At 45.7% G+C, this 12,221-nt stretch overlaps 1 protein-coding gene across 1 annotated transcript in view; it reads left to right on the top strand.

Annotated features, from left to right (window-relative positions):
* Nucleotides 1-12,221, top strand: part of plce1 (phospholipase C, epsilon 1) — a gene marked incomplete at both ends in the record, with an annotated part of 180,365 nt that overhangs the window by 142,217 nt on the left and 25,927 nt on the right. Inside the window, 4 exons of the mRNA XM_083635075.1 lie at nt 3,526-3,644; nt 4,027-4,144; nt 5,960-6,097; nt 7,034-7,333. Of these exons, the coding sequence (XP_083491201.1) occupies nt 3,526-3,644; nt 4,027-4,144; nt 5,960-6,097; nt 7,034-7,333 (675 nt within the window). The remainder of the gene's footprint in view (nt 1-3,525; nt 3,645-4,026; nt 4,145-5,959; nt 6,098-7,033; nt 7,334-12,221) is intronic.

Below are 12,221 nucleotides of genomic sequence, written 5' to 3' on the forward strand. Positions count from 1 at the left end.
TAGTTTAACATGGCGTCAAATGTTTGAATTCTTAGACACGTAAAAGGCTTCAGTAAAACTAAGGAGGAAAGTGTAAATCCTTAACTCGAAGATAAAAAGATACATCGATTTATACATGATACATGTTTCATACTGTACATGAGTTTTCAGGGACGAAAACGAAAATGTATGAAACATGTATCATGTATCAAGAAGTACCCCATACCCTTTCCGCAAATCATATCCCATTTCTTGTATTTTCCTCGTCCTCTAAGATCTTGACGAGAGAGAGAGAGAGAGAGAGAGAGAGAGAGAGAGAGAATGAGAAATCAGTTCTTTTTTTTTCAATTCTTTGCCTACAGTATAGACGTGTCTCTAAAATGATCATTATAGGCTCACAGGAACATTGACAGGATGCCATGGCTTGGACCTTTACATCCCTTATTACTGGCTGCTTGTAACTTATTATATTTTTAATTTTTCCACTACAAGAAATTCATCCATGCCATGGAAATTTTTCCACTACAAGTCTGCCTTGATATTTTCTTTCTTTCTTTTTTTCCTCATAAAAAGAGAAATAGCCCACACTCTCTCTCTTCTGATTTTATTTTTCTTTCTTGGTTTGACACAGATGTTTCAGCTATCAAGCCCTTGCTACATTTTTACGTCATGGCAGAATACCTCCTCGCACTGTGTAAAGCATTGTCTGTGTCAAAGTATTGTCTGTGTCAAAGTATTGTCTGTGTCAAAGCATTGTCTGTGTCAAAACATTGTCTGTGTCAAAGCATTGTCTGTGTCAAAACATTGTCTGTGTCAAAGCATTGTCTGTGTCAAAACATTGTCTGTGTCAAAGCATTGTCTGTGTCAAAACATTGTCTGTGTCAAAGCATTGTCTGTGTCAAAACATTGTCTGTGTCAAAACATTGTCTGTGTCAAAGCATTGTCTGTGTCAAAACATTGTCTGTGTCAAAGCATTGTCTGTGTCAAAGCATTGTCTGTGTCAAAACATTGTCTGTGTCAAAGGGCAACACTCATTGCGGGCCTTCGTAACGGCAATATTGCGGAATCTCTGTGTAAAAGTGGCTATTGATAAGATCGTTAGAGGAGGCCAAGCGGTTGAAAACTATTCAGTATTCCACAAGGAAAAAAGCAAACATTTTGGAAAAATCTGAAAAAGAAACGGATACATCTGTATACTTTTTCTCTTTAGAACATATAAAATCATGTCAGCCCCGAGGCTGTTGTCAATGTTGGTCGTCAGTCTTGGCGAGAGGAGGGCCGGTACTCTTGAGTCACTGAGGCTCTCCGGCGTCTGGTCTCCTGAGGAGCCGGACCTGCTGCATCGGCCCGAGCTGCGTTTGTCCTGGCCTCTTCTCCTGCTCGAAATCCACGGCAGCTCCAGGCAAGGCCTCCTCCCCCATCATGCCATCTCCAGCAGAGACTGGGTACACAACCCTGCCTTTGGTTGCTAATTGCCAGGCCTGGTAGCTGCAAACTGGATTCAGCTCTGGGATTCTTTGACCCAGCTTCTTCTCCTCACCCGCCTCCCCCACCTCCATGGCCTTCTCCTCAGCAGGCTGGAGGTTGAAGGAGGCAAGGAAGTGTCTCTCCGCAGTTGATGAGTCCTCGTCATCGCTGGGGCTGCGTGGGCTCTGGGCCTTCATACCTTGGCTGACACTGTGGATGTTTTCATGGACCCTCAGGCTCTCTCTGCTGTGGAACAGGTTCCCACACTTGCAGCAGATCTGATAGATAGAAGTAACAGAACTGGTGACAATATCAGAGTCCTGGGCTACGTCGTTGATGGTGGCTGGGGACTCAGAGGACCTGGACAGGATCCCTGCATGTTTCTTCATGTGCGACTTCAAAAACCAGGGTCGGGTGAAGACCTGGCCGCAGGTCTCACAGGAGAAGGTCCTATTGCTCTGCGGCTGGATGACACGAGTGTCCGACCCGGGCTCTTCATTCACACTGATCTCCACTGTGTATACAGGGATGTGGACCTTTGCAATGTGGCCGAGGAGCTGGTCCAACTCCAGGGCCTCGTACCCACACAGGCGGCAACAATATGGCCGCCAGTCAGTGATGCACTCCTCTCTCTTCATGCATCTCACAGCCAATCTCCTCAGACTGTCCTCTGTACTGTCCCCGCTGAACATCTGGCTGGAAGGATCAACATGTTCTGAAGGGACTGCAGAGGAATGTATAGGTTGATTGTTGGTAGTTAGCTGGTGCACGTCCCGGGTGTTGGTCAAAACACAAGATGAAGAGGAGGTATTCAGATCACCTTGGGCTAGTAAGCTTGTCATGATGCGTCTTGGACGGCACCTGGACATGTGGAGCGACGGGCTGGGAGCGTTTGTTTCTGCTCAGTGGTGGCTGCAGGGTTCTGCTCAGTGGTGGCTGCAGGGTTCTGCTCAGTGGTGGCTGCAGGGTTGGACAGATCCAGGAGGATTTTTCTCTGTCGATTTCAAGTGGCTGGCCGTCTACTGGTCCTATTCATACCATCAGCAGGGCAGGATTTATGACATCACTGATGATGTCACTGTATATTTTATGACATCACTGATGATGTCACTAGGAGTTATGACATCACTGATGACATCAGTGCTCTATGACCTCACTGATGATGTCAGACGGTTGATGACATCATCAGTGCTCTATGACCTCACTGATGATTGTGACACGGAACCTGACGATGGCTTCCGCCACTGGGCTGAAATCATAGACTGTTAACGGAGGACCCCTTCATGAAGGTAAAGGTGTGTTGTTTACTAGGGATCTCCCGCGCTATGCAGGCTCGATACCTATACTAGGCTCGCCCACTACGCAGGCTCGCTGTCGCCCGTCCTGCAGCTTGCCGAGCTGGCCCTCCAGCTCGCATTCTCAGCTCGCCCGCTGCACGGCCTTGCCCGCAGCTCGGCTGCTGTGTGGCCAATGAGACCAGCATCACTGATGATGTCAGATTTATGACATCACTGATGATGTCACAGTGGGATTTATGACATCACTGATGATTTCATCAGTGGGATTTATGACATCACTGATGATGTCACAGTGGGATTTATGACATCACTGATGATGTCACAGTGGGATTTCTGACATCACAGTAGGACAATCACAGTGGGACAGAGAAACATTTTACCACTTCATATTGAAACTGGAAGATACAGAGGTATGAGTGACGATTTTGTGAACACTGTGAGTTGAATGAAGTGGAGAATGACATTCATTTTAGATTATATTCATTTTAGATGATATATTGTCCTTTCTATCATGATTTAAGAGAAGCCTTATTCAATAAACATTATGTTCCTTCAAACTTAGATTTGATAGGCATGGAGAATAGAGGTCTAATGGAGTATCTTTTTGACAATGTGTTTGCTTTCACTGAATATATCTAAAGCTTGGGTCAGGACGAGACAAACATATTATGATAGATTAAAAAAAGTTTGTTCGGTCTTGATTTGTGTGTTTTTTGTTTGTTTGTTTGATGTATAAGGTTGATGTCTATTGCGCTAATCCACCGTTTCATCTGTCTTCTAGATAACATCCTGGATGACAAGCCAGAGGGGAAGAGCTCAGCAGACAAGGAGGAGCAACCTGCTGACGAGATGCCCAAGAGGATGAAGAAGTCTGACAGCAACACACAGAGCAAAGGAAAGGTAGGGAACTATTCAGTTCATCTCAAACGGCCCCAAACTGCAGCACTGAATATATTTACTGTTGGCTAAATAACCATAACGACAACTGTAAACACGTCATCGTCTTTACTGAAACTTCTGCTCGAGAAGGTAGCCATTGAGTGTCTAGCTCAAACAGAATACATGGCTTGGTCCTTTTAGTCGATTATTTTAGGTTGCCTGTGAAGGTTGCAAACGTATTCAATGTTTACAGTTACATTTTACAGCAGAGGCTTCAAATGTGTGGAAGTTAACAGATAGCACACACACAAATGATGACTTTGTCACTCCCCTATGATGGTCCTGTCTCCTTGACCAAGATGTTCCCCGTGTTGTTATGTTCTGTGTCTACCTGTGTCTCTAGGTGTTTGACATGGAGCTGGGCGAGGAGTTCTACCTTCCACAGAACAAGAAGGAGAGTCGACAGATCGCCCAGGAGCTGTCTGACCTCATCATCTACTGCCAGGCCGTCAAATTCCCTGGTAGGGACTCTCTCTCTGTATCTGTCTGTCTAAAGTTCTCAGTCACTATGACGGATTTCACTCAATTGGAGTCCGATATTAAATGTGAAAAGTACAAAAATTAAAGCCCCTATGTATATTATTTTATTCCAATTTGTGTATTGTATTGAGTTTGAATGGAAGCTTTTATTTTGAAAAATTCTGTTTGACCTTATAAAAACAACAATTTATTTGTTGATTTATTATAGCCACTGATTTGCATACTGTATAGCCCCTTCTAAACATGCAGTGATTTGTTGCAATGCAGCAATTTATTTGCAACAATTTATTTGCAACAATTTATTTGCAACAATTTATTTGTTGATTTATTATAGCCACTGATTTGCATACTGTATAGCCCCTTCTAAACATGCAGTGAACTCCTGATGGTAACCTGACACTAGCCGGATGGTCCTGCATGTTTAGAAACTATTATCCACTGTATGCGCACGAATGCGGATCTTTACCACCAGAGCACCTAGTTCTAGTAGAACATCCGCAGCGCTGGCAGAGCAGCTCCCAGCTCATTATCAGGATCATGCTGTGAGTGGGCGGATGGTTAAATGGCTTAATAAATCGGTCATTTTCAGACCAAAAAAAAAACATTCTGGCATAGAGCCATCTGTGTCGGTCAGCTCTGTCAGCACCGTTTGGAAGCCAGTGCAAAGGTCCGACCGCGGCCTCTGTGTTTCTGAACCAAGTGTTACAGAGGAGGTGAGGCAGGACAACATCAAAGTGTTAAATGGAATCTGCTGGGTCGCTTTACGGTACAAAGGGGCGATTGCTTTATGGCAACAACAAGAACTAGTCATCGAGGGCTTTCAGCTTTCAGCTCTTCTCCTTCTTGCTCTTGAAAACAAATATGAGACGAGGAGGAGGAGAGGAGACAAGCAGCAACATCCTCTGTGTAACATTAGTCCACCAGGCTTAGGGGAACATTTGATCTTCATCTTGAGCAACCATGAACTGCTGAAGGGAGGAAGGAGGAGACACTGGGAGGGAGGGAGAGACAGGAGGAAGGAGGAGACACTGGGAGGGAGGGAGAGACAGGAGGAAGGAGGAGACACTGGGAGGGAGGGAGAGACAGGAGGAAGGAGGAGACACTGGGAGGGAGGGAGAGACAGGAGGAAGGAGGAGACACTGGGAGGGAGGGAGAGACAGGAGGAAGGAGGAGACACTGGGAGGGAGGGAGAGACAGGAGGAAGGAGGAGACACTGGGAGGGAGGGAGAGACAGGAGGAAGGAGGAGACACTGGGAGGGAGGGAGAGACAGGAGGAAGGAGGAGACACTGGGAGGGAGGGAGAGACAGGAGGAAGGAGGAGACACTGGGAGGGAGGGAGAGACAGGAGGAAGGAGGAGACACTGGGAGGGAGGGAGAGACAGGAGGAAGGAGGAGACACTGGGAGGGAGGGAGAGACACTGGGAGGAAGGAGGAGACACTGGGAGGGAGGGAGAGACAGACACACTTAGAGAAAAAAATACCCTGCTGATGTCATCACTGTCTCTGCTCCGTGTGCATTCAATATTGCCTATTGACCCCTCTGTCTGTGTGTGTGTGTGTGTGTGTGTGTGTGTGTGTGTGTGTGTGTGTGTCTGTCTGTCTGTCTGTGTGTGTGTGTGTGTCTGTGTGTGTGTGTGTGTGTGTGTGTGTGTGTGTGTGTGTGTGTGTGTGTGTGTGTGTGTGTGTGTGTGTGCGTGCGTGCGTGCGTGCGTGCGTGCGTGTGTGTGTGTGCGCGCGTGCGTGCGTGTGTGTGCCTGTGTGCGTGCGTGTGTGTGCCTGTGTGCGTGGGAACCCAGGTCTGTCCACGCTGTCTCCGCCAGACTCGGGTAGGGGGAAGGACCGGGGGAAGAGCCGGAAGTCCATATTTGGCACGGCTCCCGCTCGCTCCATCACACCAGGGGAGGGCGCCACACAAAACCGCACCCCTGGGAAAGGTATGCTGTGTGTGTGTGTGTGTGTGTGTGTGTGTGTGTGCATGTGTGTGTGTGTGTGTGAGAGAATGAGAAAAATAAGTGCATGAAAAATCTGACTGTAGCGTGGGTGTGTGTTTGAGAGACAATGTGTGTATGAGCAAGAGAAGGTAATAATGTGAATGAGAGTGAGAGAGACCTGTGTGTGTGTGTGTGTGTGTGTGTGTGTGTGTGTGTGTGTGTGTGTGTGTGTGTGTGTGTGTGTGTGTGTGTGTGTGTGTGTGTGTGTGTGTGTGTGTGTGCTGTGCTGTGCTGTGCTGTGCGCACACGTGCACAGATCCATGTGTGCATTTTGTATTGGAAAAGAGGCCCAGACAGGACACCCACTTAGACCTTGACATCCCTGACTCCCCCATGTGACATCCCTGACTCCCCCATGTGACATCCCTGACTCCCCCATGTGACATCCCTGACTCCCCCATGTGACATCCCTGACTCCCCCATGGGAAGAACACATCCCTGACTCCCCCATGGGAAGAACACAGTTAACATTTCCACTCTTCACATGGTAATCTCCCACTGCTGGTCCCAGGACCACACTGACTGTAAGCAAGTAGCTCATACAACCCCACATCAAAAAAAAATCCAAACTATCCCTTTAAGTGCTTCACAAAATCTTTGTTTGGAACCCAAACCTAAAGCTTAAAAATAGTTGCCCGAATGAATGTGGAGAAATTGATTATATAAGAGTAGATGTTATGGCAGAATGAATGTGGAGAAATGGATTATATAAGAGTAGATGTTATGGCAGAACCGCTAAGCCTGTAGATGTAAATCGTAGCTGTATTCTCCTGAAATTATAAAAGAAACAAGTAACCCAATACATCATTCACCATCATTAGCTTGACAACATGCAGGCGACTAGATGTGTAAATGTTAACTCTCCCTCCATGCCTGCAGGTGGCGCCGAGTGTCTGCGGCTGAGCTGGGAGGAGCAGCAGCAGACGTCCCCCGTGCTCAACACTCCCGCCTCCCTCAGCGCCATCATTCGCACGCCCAAGTGCTACCACATCTCCTCCGTCAACGAGAACGCCGCCAAGCGCCTCTGTCGCCGCTACTCCCACAAGCTGATCCAGCACAGCGTGTGCCAGCTGCTGCGCACGTACCCGGCCGCCACCAGGATCGACTCGGCCAACCCCAACCCTCTGCCCTTCTGGCTGCACGGGGTTCAACTGGTGGCCCTCAACTACCAGACTGACGGTGAGGACAGCTTCATACCATGCACCGTGTGACTTATGACGTTTGTTTGGGTCTTCTATCCACCTTATTTCTAGCTGCCATGATGCCTGCTTGATGGGTGCTTCTTCCGCTTACGGTGTAATTTTTACACTGTTTTAACTTGACAAAAAAAACGTCGATGAGGATTTTACAGCAGAGCCATTCTGCTCTACAGCCGTGTCGTTCGGGTGCTGGGATAACGTAATGCATTGTGGGTAGTCGGCTACTGTGGCTAATGCGTAATAGTTACTTTACATGGCAGTAAAACGCCACTGAATGACAAAATTGATTGAACTTTTAACCATTTCGAGTAACACTGTTTCCATACGGACCCGCAGCGTTGGTTAGTTGTTTATAACGTGACTATATTTATAACTTTTATAACGGACTCCAGCTTCTGGTTTATAATTCGGGTCTGCAGCCGTGTACAAAGGCTGCAGAAGAAGCCTGCATGACTCGTTGTTGCAAGCTGCAACAATGAGTCACGTTAAACCGGACCTTGTTCCCACAATTATTTTTTACAGTGAAGCATTCAAAAATAAGGTGGATAGAGACAGTCGGCATGTCTGGGAACGCCCATAAAATGTTATACGGCTGGCGCGCGAGTGGGGTAAAACCGCCCATATATCTCAATGGGATGACTCACCAAAGGAAGCTACTGTGACTCTAAACTACAGGTTTGGGGATTCTAGAGCAGAACACAAGACGTCTGTTCAGATGTGCGTTTACTGCAGTGGTCAAATCCCCAATCGTGTCTGCCTGGGCTGGGCTATCAGCTAAATTCTAACTTTGCTGAATGGATAGTAGGGGTGTCACAATATATCGTCCCACGAAATTTCGCGATAGTAAAACGTCACGATATGTATCGTTGAGATGAAATCTCCTATCGTGAAAAAAAAAAAAAAAAAAATGTTTTTTTTTTTTCAAAAGTAGACAAAGAAACGTCTTTGTTTGTTGAAGTTCAATGTATGGAAAGTAGTTCAGTTGAACAAGACTCTGAAGAGACACATGAGAAGTTATACAGGAGAGAAACCATTCAATTGAGTTTCTGGCAAAACTGTTTACTTGACAGGAAAAACTGAAGATGCATAAAAAATAGACTAAGAAAAGTCTTGTTGTTTGAGTTTGAAGAAAAACTGAAGATGCATAATGAGAATTTATACTGCTGAGAAACCTTTTAGTTCAAAGTAAATCTAAGTGACGGTGTAACTCATTCTATTTCAAGATAAGCCTTATCTCCAATCTCATGTTTTTTCTAGTTGTTATTGTAATAACAATTTCCCACAACAGCATGTTTTGTATTTGTGCATTTCAAATAAAATACTACTTTTCCAGTCATATATTGTCATTATTCAAGTTTAAAAAAATATTGTTAAAATCGTATCGTATCGTATCGTTATCGTGAACCCAGTATCGTGATACATATCGTATCGTGAACTGAGTGTATCGTGACACCCCTACCGATTACATAACGTGCCCACCGGTAACACCTTTTGTTTTTATGGAGGAAGAATTGAAAGGAAAACTCCGCAGTTTCAGCGTGCGCCGGTGTAAATTACAAGCGCTCCCTCTCGGCTGCAGTGTGGCTCCGCTGTTATGGTTAGACCAGCAACTAACGTGAGTTAACGCTATACATCTTATGAACACAAATGATGCCCTCCTCATAAGAATTGAAAGGAAAACTCTGCAGTTTCAGCGTGCGCCGGTGTAAATTACAAGCGCTCCCTCTTGGCTGCAGTGTGGCTCCGCTGTTATGGTTAGACCAGCAACTAACGTGAGTTAACGCTATACATCTTATGAACACAAATGATGCGCTCCTCATACACATGTAGGTAAGACCCTTAGCTAAGCCTGCATGCGTGTGCATACTGTTGTCACTGCGGGCCATCTCTGGAAATGTGCCTTTTTTTCCACAGCGAAAAGTCGATGCTAACTTAGCATCAATTCTAACAGGAGGGAGGACTTACCAGCATTCAGTCATTGCCTGCTTACTGCTGCGTGCTGGTATTGTTAATCCCATGTCAGAAAAAGTCTCCAGGTGTGTCGCCAACGTTAGTTTCTTTTGAGAAAGATTGTCTCCACGGGCGTCTGAAAAGTTGTCTCGAGTCAGATGCAGCCATGAGTTGTGAGGCAGCCAGTGTTGTATGACTGTGAGCGTCCATGCTAACGTTAGTACTTTAAACAGCAGCAGCGTGCGTCTTGTCTCTATGAACCTACAGAATGGACGGTTAAAGCATAGACTCTTGCTTACTTTAAAACTTGTATTATCAACATACATATAACGTAACGTTTAGGGATGGGCATTTCTAGCAAAAACACTATTCGAAATTCGCTGGCCAAATTCGAATTTAATTCGAAATTCGAAAATTAAAAAAAAAATGTAATTTTTTTTTTTTTTTTTTTTTTTTTTGTGAGTGAAATGTTGCATTGTCTCCCCTGATTCTAAGTCTACGGCTTTATTAATTAATATAAAAAGCTTCTGCTGTGGATTTTTAGCTCAAACAAGCATTGCACCACTGAAGTAAAGAACATGTTACATGACATTGACATTTTCGAAAATAAAAAACAGTTTTGACAATCATGAGTGGTTCATTAAATATTTAGTAGGCTCAGGTCTGAGTGCCAAAGGGGTGCCAAAGTCACCCCCTCTCCCTCTTCATGGGATTTCATCCGCCATTCATTTTTCCATAAACCTTGCTTAAAATGCTTATAAAAATTGTTCTACTTGCTCAAACCAAGCGATTTCTTAGAATCAGGGGAGACAATGCAACATTTCACTCAATTTTTTTTTTTTTTTTTTTTTTTTTTTTTTTCGAATTTCGAATTTCAATAATAAAAGTCGACCTTGATAATAACAACGATTATTCAAAAATTCGAAATTCGATGCCCATCCCTAGTAACGTTCGCTCTAGTCTAGCTGCTATGGATATCCGACTGGTGTCTCACTGTTATTGTTCCCGGGAACAACATGCACTAGTAGGAACTAACAATCCTATTGTTTACATTTCCCGGTGAAACCGGTTATACCGGTGAGGTCACGTGCTTATTATTCAGTGTGAAAATGTTCACACCGTGGCATCCCTAGTGTGGGTGACTAAATCTAACTGACTAAAAAAGTCAGTTAGTAAGGGGGTAAAGGGAGCAGAGATGGAAAATGTTTAAGTACACACACTCTTTTCTTTACTTGAGTAGAAGTACAGTTACTTGTCTAAATAAAGACTCTGGTAAAAGTAGAAGTACTGATTCAACTTGTTTAATCAAGTAAAAGTAAAACAATTACAGGCTCTGAAATGTTATCAAGTCTAAAAGTAAAAAGTATTTCTCCCAATTGTTTCTGTGCAAAGCTAACTGAACCTCACATCATATTAATATTGGCTACAGGAGGTGTATGCTGATGGTATATCATCTCTGCTCCTGGAGTTGTTTGAAACACAGTCATTGAAGAACTAAATCTAGGAAATTAAATGAAATAAACTGACTCGCTTCAAGTTTCAAGTCAGTTTTTGTGGAGCACAAAGTCCTTCATCACTTGTGTTAGTGGTAGGGAGTGGACTTGGTTCAGGCGATGTGTGCCCAGCACTTGGCGGATCTGGATCCGACACACGTGGGCCAGACTGGGAGGACATCTCTTGGCCTCCAGAAAGACCCTGAGAGCCTCAGGATCTGCCCTCTCCTCCAGCTGTGTCTGCTCTGTGGTCACCAGGGCCGGGTCAGCACCGCGGTCCAGCAGCAGCTGGACGACGGCCTTGTTGCACCTGTTATTCAGCACCACCTGCAGCAGGTGAGAAGCCACCTCACGGGTCAGAACGCCAGCAGCCTGGAGCAGCAGGCGGAAGCAGTCCAGGTGGTTGTGTACAGCACTGTAGTAGAGAGGGGTGAGTGAGCCGTATATGTTTCTGTTAGGGTCGGCCCCGGCTTCCAGGAGGATCCGGACACAGTCTAGGTGACCGTGGCGCACGGCCCAGTAGAGAGGTGTCGTGTTATACTCATCAGCAGCTAGGTCTACCTGTGCTCCCTGTGTGATCAGGTAGTCCACACAGGCAGCATGACCCCAATAGGCTGCGAGCCCCAGAGGGGTCCACCACCACCCATAAAGACACAGCTCATTGATCTGCCTTCTGAAGTGGTCTTCCTGCAGCAGGCTCCTCAGTGTGTCCAGGTCTCCTGCCCTGACGACATCATAGAGCCGCCTGTCATCATGTCCTGCTTGAACAGCCATTCCTTCAGATGTGTCACTGTACCACACTGACTTGTATGCTGTGTCTCAAACAGAAGGCAGTATCAGTGTTGCCAGGTAGGAAATGTAGAATTATCGTACCTGAGGGTCAAAATGATCCTTTTTGGAGGGAAATTATCGTACGCGAGCAGCGGCTTCTTCTTCTTATGGCTTTCCTTGCATCTTCCACCACTTATATAGCTTCAGCCAGGAAGGATGTATGACATCACTGATGACATCACAATTGCTCGAGTGACATCACTGATGACATCACAATTGCTCGAGTGACATCACTGATGACATCACAATTGCTCAAGTGACATCACTGATGACATCACAATTGCTCGAGTGACATCACTGATGACATCACAATTCGCTCAAGTAATGTCACTGATGACATCACAATCCTTGAATTATGACATCACTGATGATGTCACAAACAGATGGCATCATGGAGCCGCCTGTCGCTGCGTGCTCCAGAGGGGTCCACCAACACTGCTCATTTATCTGACTTCTGAAGCGGTCTTCCTGGTCTTGAGAGAGAGAGGCAATAGAGAGGGAGAGAGAGAGTAGAGAGAGAGAGAGAGGAGAGAGGAGAAGAGAGGAGAGGAGAGGAGAGAGGCAGTAGAGAGAGAGAAAGAGGAGAGAGACAGT

Source organism: Poromitra crassiceps (genome assembly GCF_964638095.1).
Source record: "Poromitra crassiceps genome assembly, chromosome: 4".
NCBI lineage: Eukaryota > Metazoa > Chordata > Actinopteri > Beryciformes > Melamphaidae > Poromitra > Poromitra crassiceps.